Here is a 19,367-nt window from a genome sequence, read left to right on the forward strand (position 1 = left end):
AAACAGACTAGCAATGAGACCAGCAAGCTTGGAAAACACTTTAAAACAAGTTAACAAGCAAAAAATAAAAACGGTACTGTGCCTTTAAGAGAATCAAATTTTGTCAGAATTTGAAAAACAGTGAAAAAAGGCAGTAAATCAAACGAAATTTTTACAGTGTGTATAATAAGCTAACAGAGCATTGCACCCACTTGCAAATGGATGATTAACCCCTTAGTTCAAAAAATGGATCAAAAAAACGATAGACGTTTTTTAACAGTCACAACAAACTGCCACAGCTCTGCTGTGGCCCTACCTTCCCAAATAAACGACTTTGGAAAGCCTATGAGCCCTTTAGAGATGTCCTATAGCATTCAGGGGACTCCTGGAGGAAGCTGGATGTTTCAGTCTGTAATTTTTACTGCGCAATAAAGCTCTAAAATAGGCCCCTCCCACTTATGTTAAAACAGTGGAGAGCCTCAGGATACTGTTTCTAGGTAAATTTAAGCCAGCCATGTGGAAAAAAAAAAAATAAGCCCCAATAAAGTTTTATCACCAAAGCATATATAAACACGCTTAAACATGCCAGCAAACGTTTTATATTGCAAATTCATAAGAGTATTACCTCTAAAAGTAAGCATGATACCAGTCGCTATTAAATCACTGTATTCAGGCTTACCTTACATAAATCTGGTATCAGCAGCATTTTCTAGCATTTATATCTCTAGAAATTTTTTTTAACTGCACATACCTCATAGCAGGGTACCCTGCACGCCATTCCCCAGCTGAAGTTACCTCTCTCTTCAGTTATGTGTCAGAACAGCAATGGATCTTAGTTACAACCTACTAAGATCATAGAAATCACAGGCAGATTCTTCTTCTATTTTCTGCCTGGGATAAAATAGTACAACTCCGGTACCATTTAAGAATAATAAACTTTTGATTGAAGAGAAAAAACTACTACTTTTCACCACTTCTCTCTTACTACCTCCATGCTTGTTGAGAGTTGCAAGAGAATGACTGAATATGGCAGTTAGGGGAGGAGCTATATAGACAGCTCTGCTGTGGGTGATCCTCTTGCAACTTCCTGTTGGGAATGAGAATATCCCACAAGTAATGGATGATCCGTGGACTGGATACACCTTACAAGAGAAAAATAAATATTTTCTATAATTTTGTCCAATATTCATTAAGGGGGTCCATTTATCTGGACAGCAGAAATTGGAGTAAAACTTGTAGTATATAGTGCTACTGCTACACACCAGCACATTTTTTATGGGATCAGGACTGGCCAAGAACAAAAGTACAGCTTACATACGGTATTTGCTGACACTGGAGTCATATCAGCTGGCAAAGAGAATGCTAAATCCTTATTGAATAGTTTAAAATTTGAACTTTTTTGAAGCTTTCCACATAAAAAAAGGACTTTACTACCTTCACAGTAACAGTTTTAACCGCATGAACAAATCAAATATATTTGTTTCTCGCGTGCTTTCAGTTCATTCTATTTTTTAGTTAACGAGCTGTTGTTTTTAACAAATCCAATGAATATGGATTTTTCCCCTTTTTTGACAAAAAAAATGTAATGCATACAGTATGTCTACTATTCAAATATATTTAACACACAATGGAAAGTAATTTACTAAGAGGTAGGTTACATCATATGTGATTAATGTTTGCCCTTTTAATGTAGGAAAACAAAAAAGTGCAAGAATCTATATATAGGTAGAAAAATGAATAGTATAAAACATATACACACAGATTTGAGGAATCAAAAACCATACCTTGTTTGTTGAGGACGATTCTGATCATTTTTTTGAGGCTTTATTGGTACAGCATAAATATCAGGAAGCTTCTGTGCGAGTTCCAACTTAAAATAAAAAACAGTAAAAGTGTCTGTCATTCACCAGCAAATAGTTTAGTAGGAGGGGGAAGTGATGTAATTAGGACTGCTGCTGACATTATGTTGATACAGGGGGGAGAGTTGGGATGTTTGGGGACACACTAGCAGGTTTGGGAATAGTGAATGCGGCTATTGATGGTTTAAACCAGGTGTTTTCAACTTTAGGCCTTAGGACACACTAATAAGCCAGATATTTAGGATTACTGCGTATGAGAACAGGTTAATCACTATAACCGAGCAGACACCATTACAATGTGGATCCTAAAAATAGTAAGCGGGAATCATTAGTTTACACTGACACTTATTTTGGAGAGCTGAGAAATCTATATCTCCCCAAAATATGGTTTTACCAAGTATCTAATTGCAGATTCTTTTTATACTATTAACAAAGAACACTAGACATCTATAGAACTTTCATAGTCATCACTGACCAAAAGACAAACAGGTGAGCATAGTAGAAAAGTTGTGATACCCTTACACTGAGTGTCACTTTTTTTTCTCCTCTATTTATAAGGATTGTTAACTTCTCATATGATGAATTGATTTTCATAGTGTACCCAAAAAGAACTTTTGTGTTTCAAGAAATACTTTTTTTTTTATATTCTAAATCTTTAAGTCCAGCTCCACAGTCTGACGCTTGAATAAAGTGAGATAGTTGCAAATACTTAAGCCAGTTTGCGAAGCTTTCCCCACCAAGGTCTCTCAGTCTATGTCTTTCAATTAATTTACCTTTATCAAGAAAGGTGAGTGATGTAATTGTAAAGTCCCATTCCTGTCCTCTTTGTATCTCTTATCAAGCCATCTAACTAATTCTGAATTCAAAGGTATTGGGAACAATGGGAAGCATTTAGAAGAAATTTTTCAGTTTAGTGCAACTATCTTGTCTCAAAGAGTAAGAAGATGATGATAAACATTTGGAAACATTGAACGGGCCTGGGGTCTTTGTGAATAAGCAAAAAGACTCTCTATACCCTGTTTACTTTTCCCCCAAATATAGGAGTTGATACCGATTTGAGTTGATTGATATACCAATTTAGTAGATTTAATGGAAGAGCCTGTAAAAAGGTACAACAATCTTGGGAGAGTGGTAATTTTAATAGACTGGATTTTGCCCTACCATGAGATGGGTTTAGTTGCCCAATCTGTTAGATCTTTTCCTGTATTATTAAAGAGAGTTGTACAATTATTTGGAAAAATAATTTTTGGGTTAGGTGAGAGATAGGTACCTAGATATTTGATGGCTTCAGTTTGGAGCTGGAGAGGGCAAATGGAGTTCAATGTCCTAAACTCTTGAGGGGCATAGAGATGTTAAGAATCTCTGATTTCTGCATATTGACTAAGAAATTAGAAACATTTCCAAATGTGCTTAATTCCTTAAGGATTGTTGGTATCGAGCTCTCAGGGGAAGTACTTAAAATTGGATGTCATCTGCATACATTTCAATTTTCAAATTGTGAGGGCCTAATTTTATGCCAGTGATGTTGTGGTTCAATCTGATATAAGAGGCTAAAACCTTGATTGTTAAAATGAGTCATCTTTAGGAAGGTGAAATTAGTGCGATCAAATGCTTTTTTCCTTGTCAGTGGCAAGGAAGACAGATTTCAGCTTATGAAACTCTGTGTAAGATAATAGGGTTAGTGCCCTAATAGTATTGTCTATCGCCTCCCGACGGGAAACAAAGCCTGCCTGTCAGTATGTATTAGGTTTTTTAAAACAGTGTTAATATGTTTGGATAGGAATTTCCCTAGGATTTTTAGATCACTATTTATTAATGAAATGGGTCTATAGCTACCGGGTTCCTCCGGGGGTTTATTAGGTTTCAGAAGAACTGTAATATGAGCTTCTTGCATTATAGGTGATAAAGGTATTATCAGTAAGTAAGGAAAATAAAGAAAGGAGGTGGGGTGCTAAGATATTTAGAAAGGTCTTATAATGTGTTAGTAAAGCCATTTGGGCCGGGGCTCTTTCCTGTCATAAGTTCTTTAATAGCAGAGTGATTGGACTATCTAGAGTATTGTGAAGTGAGTATATTATTTAAAATGTGCTATCTGTACATCGGCTTTCATCTACAGCAACATCAAACACTTCCTAAACCCTTTACCATCCATCATCATTCTAAGTAACATCTGGTTCTCTACTGCAGCAATGACTTCCTCTTCATACAGTCTCTACCAAAGACCTCCACAAACACTAATTATTCAACACTGGAACAAAAAAACAAAAACACACACAACTTACTCTTGCATTTTGTGCCTCATGCAGCTCCTGTATCCTCTGTGCTCTTGCACTGTAGTCCATTTTTTCAAATATTTTAACTTTTCCCAGTACGGATTTGGGAGCATTTTCATCAACTGGGTTTTGTTCTTCTGATTTTGCTGGAGATGGGTTTACAGGCAGTGAAGGTTTTAAGATGGGCTTTCCAACAAGCACAGGCTTCGCAGCAGTAGGAGGAGGGATTGCCTTAGATGATCCCCCAGATGTCTCACCGCTGGCTACACTGGAACTGTTGCGTTTGGCTTCATAGCTGCGAGGAGAGTCATACAGGTCATCTTTGCCTTGGGGCTTTACCTGGATTAAAATAAAATACATTAGAACATATTCCTGGACCCGAATAAGCCTCGAGACAATGACAATGTCCACCAATAAATTTGGCAAGATGACTCCCAGAATAGTGCACATTGTGATCTCAATACAAATTGATATTGGACATACATCTTTAAAATAGAAAAAGAAAGTGCAACATTGTAAAAAAAAATAGTAGAAAGTCTAAGCCTCCTCCTGAAAACTATTTAGTAGAATACTGGTACAAAATCCTTTATCCAAAATCCTTAGGATTAGAAAAGGTTATAATTTCAGAATTTATTGAATTTCACAATATTTTTACATTTGCAACTGTACAATTGGACAGCTTGAAGATAGGACCAAGTGTAAACAATATCTTATGTCATTTAGGCAATATTTACATCTCATAATACAGCATATACATGTAACCTTAAAGGTAGTTTTATATAATTTTGTATACTTTTTATACATAGTCAGAAAAGAGTACAGTGCTGTAATCATAAAGGTAATAATTACTGTTTTAAATAAATATAGACTCATCAGCATTTTAGAACACAAAAACCGAGCCAAAGATGCAGGCAGAGAAGATTGTGATTTACTAGTTGGGAAAATTAATATTTTTTTTAAATAAAACTAGTATTAAAAAAATAACAATGAAGAATTCTGGATTTGGGGATTTGTACCCGTGTGTGGAAAGCAACAGAACTTTGCTTTGTTGTTCCTATCATTGTATGCGTTAGATGTTTTTATAAAAATCGCTCAGGGCAGGACACTATATATAATCATAACTGCACACAAATACTAAATTATAAACCATGTATACAGGAGCATTAGTAATCCTGCAGACACAATATCTAGAATGCTTTTAGTATTCTTTTGTTGAGATTATCTGTTATCACATTGAGAATACTGACAATCATTATCTTGATAATCCAATAAGATATAGTAAGGGTTCAATAAGTGACAATATTATGATTGATATTAATAATTAGTTTTCTTTTGCAGAAATCAGAGCATTTTCTGCGTATAACAAGCTCACTTGACTTACTTTGGGTGGCTCAGGCTTGAAAGACGGAGGTGGACTTGGGTCCCGCAGTACTTCCCTGCTGCCAGCTCTTCTCATCTGGGCTTTGACCTCTGGTATAGGCTTTATAACAGGCTGTGATACACAGATGAAGTGAATTTAGATATGTTTTGCTGAATTCTTTCAGAGATGAAGCCACCTCAAAAAATGTGTGAATATTTTAATGCAAATGTTACATTAGTTATAAACTTCACTAGTCATTTTATTGCAAACTAAATCCAGGTTGAGATATACAGTCCTGTTGTCGGCTGACTGTATGCTAATTTATTACTGCAGAGACCTATAATAGTACTCCTATGCATTATGCTGTAACAATCCCTCTCATACTGTGCCCTGATTAGAATACAGAGGCATGCATGGTGAAGACAATAAGTAACAATGCTATATATTATTTAAAAATAGTTTTGAGATCACAGTTCATCATATTAGCTCATTTTTATTGGTATAATTTTGTCAAGAGGCCATGTCTGGAGTATGTTCAGTTTACCAATATAAGTCATATTTAATGCTATATATTGCATTGCATTTCACTTGCAAAAAATTAAATAGTTTTATCCTGAACATTGTTAAATTATCAAAAATTACATATAGTGCATTACTGCTTCACCATGATCTTAAAAAGTGCACATAAAAATATTTGACCCGTTGTTCCAGCAATAAATTAGAGATATTGGATATTACAATTTGCTGTTCAAAATGAAATGATATAAAGTACATTTTCCTTTTAAAAACTCTTATGCACCAGGGCTGGTTTTGTCTGCATGAGTAATCATTAAACAGAAAGTAAACCTCCAGATGATGCCACACACTTAAAAGGACACGAAACCCAAAACATCTTTAATGATTCAGACAGAGAATACAATTTTGAAGAACTTTCTAATTTAATTATATTATTTAATATGCATCATTCTCTTGATATCCTTTGTTTAAAAAGAAGAAATGCACTACTGGAAACTAGCTATGCATTGGGTGAGCCAATAATTTGGAGGAATATATGTGCAGCCACAAATCAGCAGCTCCTAACCCTACCTAGGTATGCTTTTCAACTAAGGATACCAAGAGAAACAAAGCAAATTAAATAATAGAAGTAAATTGGAAAGTTGTTTAAAAATTGCATGCTCTATCTCAGTGATTTTTAACCTTTTTTTTGCCGTGGCACACTTTTTTACATTAAAAAAATCACACGTTGTAGCCTAATACAGCATATATATATACACATACACACAAACACACACATACTGTATGTATTGTGCTGTTATGCCATGCCTCCTATAAACTACCCCTGCACTGGGAGTAAAAAACAAGCAAAGTTTAAAAAATATGTCACACTGTTGTCAGTCTGCCGTGGCACACCTGAGGATCTCTCACGGCACACTAGTGTGCCACGGCACACTGGTTGAAAAACACTGCTCTATCTGAATCATGAAAGAAAATGTTAAGGTTTCATGCCCCTTTAGACCAAGCCCTGTAGAAATGGCATGCAAAAATAGTCATCACTCCCATACGGTCTATGAGACTTACAAAAGGTACGTCAACAAATTTAAACAATATTTGGGTTTCATGTACACGTTTAAAAAAACATAATTTATGCTTACCTGATAATTTTATTTCTCTTGTAGTGTATCCAGTCCACGGATCATCCATTACTTGTGGGATATTCTCCTTCCCAACAGGAAGTTGCAAGAGGATCACCCACAGCAGAGCTGCTATATAGCTCCTCCCCTCACATGTCATATCCAGTCATTCGACCGAAAACAAACAGAGAAAGGAGAAACCATAGGGTGCAGTGGTGACTGTAGTTTAATTAAAATTTAGACCTGCCTTAAAAGGACAGGGCGGGCCGTGGACTGGATACACTACAAGAGAAATACATTTATCAGGTAAGCATAAATGATGTTTTCTCTTGTTAAGTGTATCCAGTCCACGGATCATCCATTACTTGTGGGATACCAATACCAAAGCTAAAGTACACGGATGATGGGAGGGACAAGGCAGGATTAAGCGGAAGGAACCACTGCCTGAAGAACCTTTCTCCCAAAAACAGCCTCCGAAGAAGCAAAAGTATTAAATTTGTAAAATTTTGAAAAAATGTGAAGCGAAGACCAAGTCGCAGCCTTGCAAATCTGTTCAACAGAGGCCTCATTTTTGAAGGCCCAGGTGGAAATCACAGCTCTAGTAGAATGAGCTGTAATCCTTTCAGGGGGCTGCTGTCCAGCAGTCTCATAGGCTAGGCGTATTACGCTCCGAAGCCAAAAGGACAGAGAGGTTGCCGAAGCTTTTTGACCTCTCCTCTGTCCAGAGTAAACTACAAACAGGGAAGATGTTTGACGAAAATCCTTAGTAGCTTGTAAGTAAAACTTCAAGGCACGGACTACGTCCAGATTATGTAAAAGACGTTCCTTCTTTGAAGAAGGATTAGGACACAATGATGGAACAACAATCTCTTGATTAATATTCTTGTTAGAAACCACCTTAGGTAAAAGCCGAGGAAATAGCCATCAAAAACAGAACTTTCCAAGATAAAAGTTTAATATCAATGGAATGAAGGGGTTCAAACGGAACTCCTTGAAGAACTTTAAGAACCAAGTTTAAGCTCCACGGAGGAGCAACAGGTTTAAACACAGGCTTAATTCTAACCAAAGCCTGGCAAAATGCCTGACCGTCTGGAACCTCTGCCAGACGCTTGTGCAAAAGAATAGACAGAGGAGAAATCTGTCCCTTTAAGGAACTAGCTGATAATCCTTTGTCCAAGCCCTCTTGAAGAAAAGACAATATTCTAGGAATCCTAACCTTACTCCATGAGTAATTCTTGGATTCACACCAATAAAGATATTTACTCCATATCTTGTGGTAGATTTTCCTGGTAACCGGCTTTCGTGCCTGTATTAAGGTATCAATGACTGACTCGGAGAAGCCACGCTTTGATAGAATCAAGCGTTCAATCTCCATGCAGTCAGTCTCAGAGAAATTAGATTTGGATGATTGAAAGGACCTTGTATCAGAAGGTCCTGTCTTAGAGGCAGAGTCCATGGTGGAAAGGATGACATGTCCACTAGGTCTGCATACCAAGTCCTGCGTGGCCACGCAGGTGCTATCAGAATCACCGATGCTCTCTCCTGTTTGATTTTGGCAATCAGTCGAGGGAGCAGAGGAAACGGTGGAAACACATAAGCCAGGTTGAAGAACCAAGGCGCTGCTAGACCATCTATCAGCGTCGCTTCTGGGTCCCTGGACCTGGATCCGTAACAAGGGAGCTTGGCGTTCTGGCGAGACGCCATGAGATCCAACTCTGGTTTGCCCCAACGATGAATCAATTGAGCAAACGCCTCCGGATGGAGTTTCCACTCCCCCGGATGGAAAGTCTGATGACTTAGAAAATCCGCCTCCCAGTTCTCCACACTTGGGATATGGATTGCTGACAGGTGGCAAGAGTGGGACTCTGCCCAGGGAATTATTTTTGAGACTTCTAACATCGCTAGGGAACTCCTGGTTCCCCCTTGATGGTTGATGTAAGCCACAGTCGTGATGTTGTCCGACTGAAATCTGATGAACCTCAGTGTTGCTAACTGAGGCCAAGCCAGAAGAGCATTGAATATCGCTCTTAACTCCGGAATATTTATTGGAAGGAGTTTCTCCTCCTGAGTCCACAATCCCTGTGCCTTCAGGGAGTTCCAGACTGCACCCCAACCTAGAAGGCTGGCATCTGTTGTTACAATTGTCCAATCTGGCCTGCGAAAGGTCATACCCTTGGACAGGTGGACCCGAGACAACCACCAGAGAAGAGAATATCTGGTCTCTTGATCCAGATTTAGCAGAGGGGACAAATCTGTGTAATCCCCATTCCACTGACTCAGCATGCATAATTGCAGCGGTCTGAGATGTAGGCGCGCAAATGGCACTATGTCCATTGCCGCTACCATTAAGCCGATTACCTCCATACACTGAGCCACCGAAGGGCGCGGAATGGAGTGAAGAACACGGCAAGCATTTAGAAGTTTTGATAACCTGGACTCCGTCAGGTAAATTTTCATTTCTACAGAATCTATAAGAGTCCCTAAGAAGGAGACTCTTGTGAGTGGGGATAGAGAACTCTTTTCCTCGTTCACTTTCCACCCGTGCGACCTCAGAAATGCCAGAACTATCTCTGTATGAGACTTGGCAACTTGAAAGTTTGACGCCTGTATCAGGATGTCGTCTAGATACGGAGCTACCGCTATGCCTCGCGGTCTTAGAACCGCCAGAAGTGAGCCCAGAACCTCTGTAAAGATTCTCGGGGCTGTAGCCAACCCGAAGGGAAGAGCTACAAATTGGTAATGCCTGTCTAGAAAGGCAAACCTTAGAAACCGATGATGGTCTTTGTGAATCGGTATGTGAAGGTAGGCATCCTTTAGGTCCACTGTGGTCATGTACTGACCCTCTTGGATCATGGGTAGGATGGTCCGAATAGTTTCCATTTTGAAAGATGGAACTCTGAGGAATTTGTTTAAGATCTTTAGATCCAAAATTGGTCTGAAGGTTCCCTCTTTTTTGGGAACCACAAACAGATTTGAATAAAAACCCTGTCCTTGTTCCAACTGCGGAACTGGATGGATCACTCCCATAATTAGGAGGTCTTGCACACAGCGTAGGAATGCCTCTTTCTTTATCTTGTTTGCAGATAGCCTTGAAAGATGAAATCTCCCTTGTGGAGGGGAAGCTTTGAAGTCCAGAAGATATCCCTGAGATATGGTCTCCAACGCCCAGGGATCCTGAACATCTCTTGCCCATGCCTGGGCGAAGAGAGAAAGTCTGCCCCCTACTAGATCCGTCGCCGGATAGGGGGCCGTTCCTTCATGCTGTCTTAGAGGCAGCAGCAGGCTTTCTGGCCTGCTTGCCTTTGTGCCAGGACTGGTTATGTTTCCAGGCCTGCTTAGATTGAGCAAAAGTTCCCTCTTGCTTTGAAGCAGAGGAAGTTGATGCTGCACCTGCCTTGAAATTTCGAAAGGCACGAAAATTAGACTGTTTGGCCTTTGCTTTGGCCCTGTCCTGAGGACCCTTACCTCCAGAGCAATCGCGCTTTGCTCTTAATTCAGGCAACCTGGATAATACCTCTGACAGGGTATTATTCATGATTGCAGCCATGTCCTGCAAGGTAATCGCTATGGGCGTCCCTGATGCAATTGGCGCCATATTAGCGTGCATCCCCTGAGCGGGAGGCGAAGGGTCTGACACGTGGGGAGAGTTAGTCAGCATAACTTCCCCCTCGTCAGAATCTTCTGGTGATATTTCTTTTATAGTTAAAGACTGATCTTTACTGTTTAAGGTGAAATCAATACATTTAGTACACATTCTCCTATGGGGCTCCACCATGGCTTTCAAACATAATAACAAGTTGTTTCCTCTGTGTCAGACATGTTTAAACAGACTAGCAATGAGACTAGCAAGCTTGGAAAACACTTTAAACACGTTTACAAGCAATATAAAAAACGTTACTGCACCTTTAAGAAACACAAATTTTGTCAAAATTTGAAATAACAGTGAAAAAAGGCAGTTACACTAACGAAATTTTTACAGTGTATGTAACAAGTTAGCAGAGCATTGCACCCACTTGCAAATGGATGATTAACCCCTTAATACCAAACACAGAATAATAATAAAAAAATAATAAAAAGTTTGTCAGTTGTTTTTTTTTTTTTTTAAAAACAGTCACAACAACTGCCACAGCTCTACTGTGGCTTGTTACCTCCCTCAAAAACGACTTTGAAGCCTTTTGAGCCCTCCAGAGATATCCTGGATCATGCAGGAAGAAGCTGGATGTCTGTGTCTGTAACCACTCCCACTCATATTACAACAGTGGAAAGCCTTCAGGAAACTGTTTCTAGGCAGAATTCAAGCCAGCCATGTGGAAAAAAACTAGGCCCCAATAAGTTTTATCACCAAACATATATAAAAACGATTAAACATGCCAGCAAACATTTTATATTACATTTTTATAAGAGTATGCATCTCTATTAATAAGCCTGATACCAGTAGCTTCACTGCATTTAAGGCTTTACTTACATTAGTTCAGTATCAGCAGCATTTTCTAGCAAATTCCATCCCTAGAAAAATATTAACTGCACATACCTTATTGCAGGAAAACCTGCACGCCATTCCCTCTCTGAAGTTACCTCACTCCTCAGAATATGTGAGAACAGCCATGGATCTTAGTTACTTCTGCTAAGATCATAGAAAACGCAGGCAGATTCTTCTTCTAAATACTGCCTGAGATAAACAGTACACTCCGGCACCATTTAAAAATAACAAACTTTTGATTGAAGAATAAACTAAGTATAAAACCCCACACTCCTCTTACGACCTCCATCTTTGTTGAGGCTTGCAAGAGAATGACTGGATATGACAGTTAGGGGAGGAGCTATATAGCAGCTCTGCTGTGGGTGATCCTCTTGCAACTTCCTGTTGGGTAGGAGAATATCCCACAAGTAATGGATGATCCGTGGACTGGATACACTTAACAAGAGAAAGCAGATTTAAACAATACAATTTACACACAAATAAATCAGTTTAATTCTAACAATCTCTCTCTTTTTTTTTTTTTTTAAACCACAAAAACGTTATGCAAACATCCCTACTGTAGTCCACTGAAATAAGGCACAGAGTACAGCTATTTTATTAATGGTGGAGGAGGAGTGGAGCCATAGCCTAGCTGTGGTGCACAATGAATCAAAGATTCCAAACATGCTCTTCTAAATATATAACAGACCATGGTCGGGGCTTTATATATGGAGAGAACTAGAGGAGATAACTGACTATATATATATATATATATTTAGCATAGGGGAAAAAAACCTTTTCAAGTCACATTACTTATTTTGCCTCTTTTTTGTAATTGAACTTTGAAATTTTTTATTTTTCTGCACTTCAGGAAGGATGAAATTCATCCTGCAGGATTCTGAACCTACCCCTGCAAATTGCTGCAATGTCTGTTTAACACATTTCAAAATTAAAAAATAAACAACTGCTTCAATGTCCATCTTTAAATTCAGATGGTTTTGAAATGGTATGATACATTGAAATAATGCAGCAGGTGAGTACGCCAAGACAGCAGTTTTCTTGGCAACTGCAATCCTTCCATGTGCCACTAGATGGTGATATATACAGAATTGCATTACCTGTTTAATTTGCAGAACATTGCTTTTAAAATTTGAGCAGTATCCCAACCCATAGAGAATATCTTTACCTCTTCTGGAAGGACAGGCTCAGAAGAGCGACTAATGGCAGAAACTGGTAAAGGATCATCAACAGTCTCGTCCAGCTCATTGTCTGTGTAGGCGCCACCTTCCCCATCTGTATCTTCAAAGTCACTGACTAAGCGGCTGTCACAGCTCAGGTAGTCGGCCCCCATTGCTGTTAGGTAGGACATTCTGTCATCATCATCATCATCATTTCCATCGGCCTGTAAAAAAATAGTAGTAAATTCAACAGAACAATTATAAATCACACAAGCATGTATGTATGTATGTATGTATGCATGCATTGCATGTATGTATGAAATTAGGACAGATCCCAAGCATTTTATATATGAAAGGGTTACGTTGGTTAAATTTGAATTGCTGCACTTTTCCCTTTATAAGAGTATTGACCAACTGAAGGTCATGCAGTATATTTTATCTGACACACACTTCATCGCCCACTATTCCCCGCCACGCAAAGTAATACTTTTTACTACAATTTGCTATTCAGCTGGTTATGTGCATTAACGTAGGGGTCTCAGTCTATACAGGGGTCTGTGGATGAATGCTGATAAAGAAATACTCATGAGAAATATCTGTAAATAGCACATATTTTTCTTTACATAAATTTATGCTCAGGGGTGATTTTGGTCATATTTATACATTTATAAACAAATGCAACCTATAAAGCTACAAGGTGACTATATTATGTGTTACACTGTTGAATTTAACATCCCGTGATTATTAAGTGCCTAAGAGGTTTAATACTTTATTTATATTCCAATTCGTTTTTTTTTTTTATTATTGTAAAAAAACCATAATTTATGCTTACCTGATAAATTCCTTTCTCCTGTAGTGTGATCAGTCCACGGGTCATCATTACTTCTGGGATATTACTCCTCCCCAACAGGAAGTGCAAGAGGATTCACCCAGCAGAGCTGCCATATAGCTCCTCCCCTCTACGTCACCTCCAGTCATTCGACCAAGGACCAACGAGAAAGGAGAAGCCAAAGGGTGTAGTGGTGACTGGAGTATAATTTAAAAAATATTTACCTGCCGTAAAAAAAACAGGGCGGGCCGTGGACTGATCACACTACAGGAGAAAGGAATTTATCAGGTAAGCATAAATTATGTTTTCTCCTGTTAAGTGTGATCAGTCCACGGGTCATCATTACTTCTGGGATACCAATACCAAAGCAAAAGTACACGGATGACGGGAGGGACAGGCAGGCTCTTTATACAGAAGGAACCACTGCCTGAAGAACCTTTCTCCCAAAAATAGCCTCCGAAGAAGCAAAAGTGTCAAATTTGGAAAATTTGGAAAAAGTATGAAGCGAAGACCAAGTTGCAGCCTTGCAAATCTGTTCAACAGAGGCCTCATTCTTAAAGGCCCAAGTGGAAGCCACAGCTCTAGTAGAATGAGCTGTAATTCTTTCAGGAGGCTGCTGTCCAGCAGTCTCATAAGCTAAACGTATTATGCTACGAAGCCAAAAAGAGAGAGAGGTAGCAGAAGCTTTTTGACCTCTCCTCTGACCAGAGTAAACGACAAACAGGGAAGACGTTTGTCGAAAATCTTTAGTTGCCTGTAAATAAAATTTTAGGGCACGAACTACATCCAGATTGTGCAGAAGTCGTTCCTTGAAGAAGGATTTGGACACAAGGATGGAACAACAATCTCTTGATTGATATTCCTGTTAGTGACTACCTTAGGTAAGAACCCAGGTTTAGTACGCAGAACTACCTTATCCGAGTGAAAAATCAAATAAGGAGAATCACAATGTAAGGCTGATAACTCAGAGACTCTTCGAGCCGAGGAAATAGCCATTAAAAATAGAACTTTCCAAGATAACAACTTTATATCAATGGAATGAAGGGGTTCAAACGGAACGCCCTGTAAAACGTTAAGAACAAGGTTTAAACTCCATGGCGGAGCAACAGTTTTAAACACAGGCTTAATCCTGGCCAAAGCCTGACAAAAAGCCTGAACGTCTGGATCTTCTGACAGACGTTTGTGCAACAGAATGGACAGAGCTGAGATCTGTCCCTTTAAGGAACTAGCGGATAAACCCTTTTCTAAACCTTCTTGTAGAAAAGACAATATCCTAGGAATCCTAACCTTACTCCAAGAGTAACCTTTGGATTCGCACCAATATAGGTATTTACGCCATATTTTATGGTAAATCTTTCTGGTAACAGGCTTCCTAGCCTGTATTAAGGTATCAATAACTGACTCAGAAAAACCACGTTTTGATAAAATCAAGCGTTCAATTTCCAAGCAGTCAGCTTCAGAGAAGCTAGATTTTGATGTTTGAAAGGACCCTGTATCAGAAGGTCCTGTTTCAGAGGTAGAGACCAAGGTGGACAGGATGACATGTCCACCAGATCTGCATACCAAGTCCTGCGTGGCCATGCAGGCGCTATTAGAATCACTGATGCTCTCTCCTGTTTGATTCTGGCAATCAATCGAGGAAGCATCGGGAAGGGTGGAAACACATAAGCCATCCTGAAGGTCCAAGGTGCTGTCAAGGCATCTATCAGGACCGCTCCCGGATCCCTGGATCTGGACCCGTAACGAGGAAGCTTGGCGTTCTGTCGAGACGCCATGAGATCTATCTCTGGTTTGCCCCAATGTCGAAGTATTTGGGCAAAGACCTCCGGATGAAGTTCCCACTCCCCCGGATGAAAAGTCTGACGACTTAAAAAATCCGCCTCCCAGTTCTCCACTCCCGGGATGTGGATTGCTGACAGGTGGCAAGAGTGAGACTCTGCCCAGCGAATTATCTTTGATACTTCCATCATTGCTAGGGAGCTTCTTGTCCCTCCCTGATGGTTGATGTAAGCTACAGTCGTGATGTTGTCCGACTGAAACCTGATGAACCCCCGAGTTGTCAACTGGGGCCAAGCCAGAAGGGCATTGAGAACTGCTCTCAATTCCAGAATGTTTATTGGTAGAAGACTCTCCTCCTGATTCCATTGTCCCTGAGCCTTCAGAGAATTCCAGACGGCGCCCCAACCTAGTAGGCTGGCGTCTGTTGTTACAATTGTCCAGTCTGGCCTGCTGAATGGCATCCCCCTGGACAGATGTGGCCGAGAAAGCCACCATAGAAGAGAATTTCTGGTCTCTTGATCCAGATTCAGAGAAGGGGACAAGTCTGAGTAATCCCCATTCCACTGACTTAGCATGCACAATTGCAGCGGTCTGAGGTGTAGGCGTGCAAAGGGTACTATGTCCATTGCCGCTACCATTAAGCCGATTACCTCCATGCATTGAGCCACTGACGGGTGTTGAATGGAATGAAGGACACGGCATGCACTTTGAAGTTTTGTTAACCTGTCTTCTGTCAGGTAAATTTTCATTTCTACAGAATCTATAAGAGTCCCCAGGAAGGGAACTCTTGTGAGTGGAAAGAGAGAACTCTTCTTTTCGTTCACCTTCCATCCATGCGACCTTAGAAATGCCAGTACTAACTCTGTACGAGACTTGGCAGTTTGAAAGCTTGAAGCTTGTATCAGAATGTCGTCTAGGTACGGAGCTACCGAAATTCCTCGCGGTCTTAGTACCGCCAGAAGAGCACCCAGAACCTTTGTGAAGATTCTTGGAGCCGTAGCCAATCCGAATGGAAGAGCTACAAACTGGTAATGCCTGTCTAGAAAGGCAAACCTTAGATACCGGTAATGATCTTTGTGGATCGGTATGTGAAGGTAAGCATCTTTTAAATCCACTGTGGTCATGTACTGACCCCTTTGGATCATGGGTAAAATTGTCCGAATAGTCTCCATTTTGAACGATGGAACTCTTAGGAATTTGTTTAGGATCTTTAAATCCAGAATTGGCCTGAAAGTTCCCTCTTTTTTGGGAACCACAAACAGATTTGAGTAAAACCCTTGTCCCTGTTCCGACCGTGGAACTGGATGGATTACTCCCATTAATAAAAGCTCTTGTACGCAGCGTAGAAACGCCTCTTTCTTTATTTGGTTTGTTGACAACCTTGACAGATGAAATCTCTCTCTTGGGGGAGAGTATTTGAAGTCCAGAAGGTATCCCTGAGATATTATCTCTAGCGCCCAGGGATCCTGGACATCTCTTGCCCAAGCCTGGGCGAAGAGAGAAAGTCTGCCCCCCACTAGATCCGTTCCCGGATCGGGGGCCCTCAATTCATGCTGTTTTAGGGGCAGCAGCAGGTTTCCTGGCCTGCTTGCCCTTGTTCCAGGACTGGTTAGGTCTCCAGCCTTGTCTGTAGCGAGCAACAGATCCTTCTTGTTTTGGAGCAGAGGAAGTTGATGCTGCTCCTGCTTTGAAATTCCGAAAGGAACGAAAATTAGACTGTCTAGCCTTAGGTTTGGCTCTGTCTTGAGGCAGGACATGGCCTTTACCTCCTGTAATGTCAGCGATAATCTCTTTCAATCCGGGCCCGAATAAGGTCTGCCCTTTGAAAGGTATATTAAGTAATTTAGACTTAGAAGTAACGTCAGCTGACCAGGATTTTAGCCACAGTGCTCTGCGCGCCTGAATGGCGAATCCGGAATTCATAGCCGTAAGCTTAGTTAAATGTACTACGGCATCTGAAATAAATGAGTTAGCTAACTTAAGAGCTTTAAGCTTGTGTGTAATCTCATCTAACGGAGCTGATTCAAGTGTCTCTTCCAGAGACTCAAACCAAAACGCTGCTGCAGCCGTGACAGGCGCAATGCATGCAAGGGGTTGCAATATAAAACCTTGTTGAACAAACATTTTCTTAAGGTAACCCTCTAACTTTTTATCCATTGGATCTGAAAAGGCACAGCTATCCTCCACCGGGATAGTGGTACGCTTAGCTAAAGTAGAAACTGCTCCCTCCACCTTAGGGACCGTTTGCCATAAGTCCCGTGTGGTGGTGTCTATTGGAAACATCTTTCTAAATATCGGAGGGGGTGAGAACGGCACACTGGGTCTATCCCACTCCTTAGTAACAATTTCAGTAAGTCTCTTAGGTATAAGAAAAACGTCAGTACTCTACGGTACCGCAAAATATTTATCCAACCTACACATTTTCTCTGGTATTGCAACTGTGTTACAATCATTCAGAGCCGCTAACACCTCCCCTAGTAATACACAGAGGTTTTCCAGCTTAAATTTAAAATTTGAAATATCTGAATCCAATCTGTTTGGATCAGAACCGTCAGCCGCAGAATGAAGCTCTCCGTCCTCATGTTCTGCAAGTTGTGACGCAGTATCTGACATGGCCCTAACATTATCAGCGCACTCTGTTCTCACCCCAGAGTGATCACGCTTACCTCTTAGTTCTGGTAATTTAGCCAAAACTTCAGTCATAACAGTAGCCATATCCTGTAATGTGATTTGTAATGGCCGCCCAGATGTACTCGGCGCCACAATATCACGCACCTCCCGAGCGGGAGATGCAGGTACTGACACGTGAGGCGAGTTAGTCGGCATAACTCTCCCCTCGTTGTTTGGTGAAATGTGTTCAATTTGTACATTTTGACTTTTATTTAAAGTAGCATCAATGCAGTTAGTACATAAATTTCTATTGGGCTCCACTTTGGCATTAGCACATATAGCACAGATGTCTTCCTCTGAATCAGACATGTTTAACACACTAGCAAATAAACTAGCAACTTGGAAATACTTTTCAAGTAATTTACTATAATATGAAAACGTACTGTGCCTATAAGAAGCACAGAAAGAGTTATGACAGTTGAAAGTTAATAAACTGAAAGGTTATAGCATCAAATCTTTGTAAAAAACACAATTTTAGCAAAGGATTGTTCCCATTAGCAAAGGATAACTAGCCCTGATAGCAGAAAAAAAGTTACAGAAATAAACGTTTTTTATCACAGTCAACTACAATCTCACAGCTCTGCTGTGAGTGATTACCTCCCTCAAAACAAGTTTTGAAGACCCCTGAGTTCTGTAGAGATGAACCGGATCATGCAGGAAATACAATGAGCTTCTGACTGAATTTTTTGATGCGTAGCAAAAGCGCCAAAAAAGGCCCCTCCCCCTCACACACAACAGTGAGAGAGATCAGTAAACTGTCATAAATTAAATAAAACAACTGCCAAGTGGAAAAAAATAGTGCCCAAAATATTTTATTCACCCAGTACCTCAGAAAATGAAACGATTTTACATGCCAGCAAAAAACGTTTAACATAAATTAAGTGTTATTAAAAAGCCTGTTGCTAGTCCCTGCAAATTAGGCTAAAGTCTTATGCACACAGTATAATTCCAGTGAAGTGCCATTCCCCAGAATACTGAAGTGTAAAATATACATACATGACAGCCTGATACCAGTTGCTGCTACTGCATTTAAGGCTGAGTTTACATTATATCGGTATGGCAGAATTTTCTCATCAATTCCATTGTCAGAAAATAATAAGCTGCTACATACCTCTTTGCAGATTAATCTGCCCGCTGCCCCCTGATCTGAAGTTTACCTCTCCTCAGATGGCCGAGAAACAGCAATATGATCTTAACTACTCCGGCTAAAATCATAGTAAAAACTCAGGTAGATTCTTCTTCAAATTCTACCAGAGAAGGAATAACACACTCCGGTGCTATTATAAAATAACAAACTTTTGATTGAAGGTATAAAACTAAGTATAATCACCACAGTCCTCTCACACATCC

At 40.1% G+C, this 19,367-nt stretch overlaps 1 protein-coding gene across 1 annotated transcript in view; it reads right to left on the minus strand.

Annotated features, from left to right (window-relative positions):
• LOC128647196 (tight junction protein ZO-2) overlaps positions 1–19,367 on the minus strand; it is a 196,944-nt gene that overhangs the window by 12,151 nt on the left and 165,426 nt on the right. The window contains exons 7-10 of the mRNA XM_053699978.1: positions 12,748–13,132; positions 5,493–5,603; positions 4,121–4,450; positions 1,764–1,849 (exon numbers count right to left, since the gene is read on the minus strand). Of these exons, the coding sequence (XP_053555953.1) occupies positions 1,764–1,849; positions 4,121–4,450; positions 5,493–5,603; positions 12,748–13,132 (912 nt within the window). The remainder of the gene's footprint in view (positions 1–1,763; positions 1,850–4,120; positions 4,451–5,492; positions 5,604–12,747; positions 13,133–19,367) is intronic.

The sequence above is a fragment of the Bombina bombina genome, chromosome 2, assembly GCF_027579735.1.
Source record: "Bombina bombina isolate aBomBom1 chromosome 2, aBomBom1.pri, whole genome shotgun sequence".
In the NCBI taxonomy this organism is placed as follows: domain Eukaryota; kingdom Metazoa; phylum Chordata; class Amphibia; order Anura; family Bombinatoridae; genus Bombina; species Bombina bombina.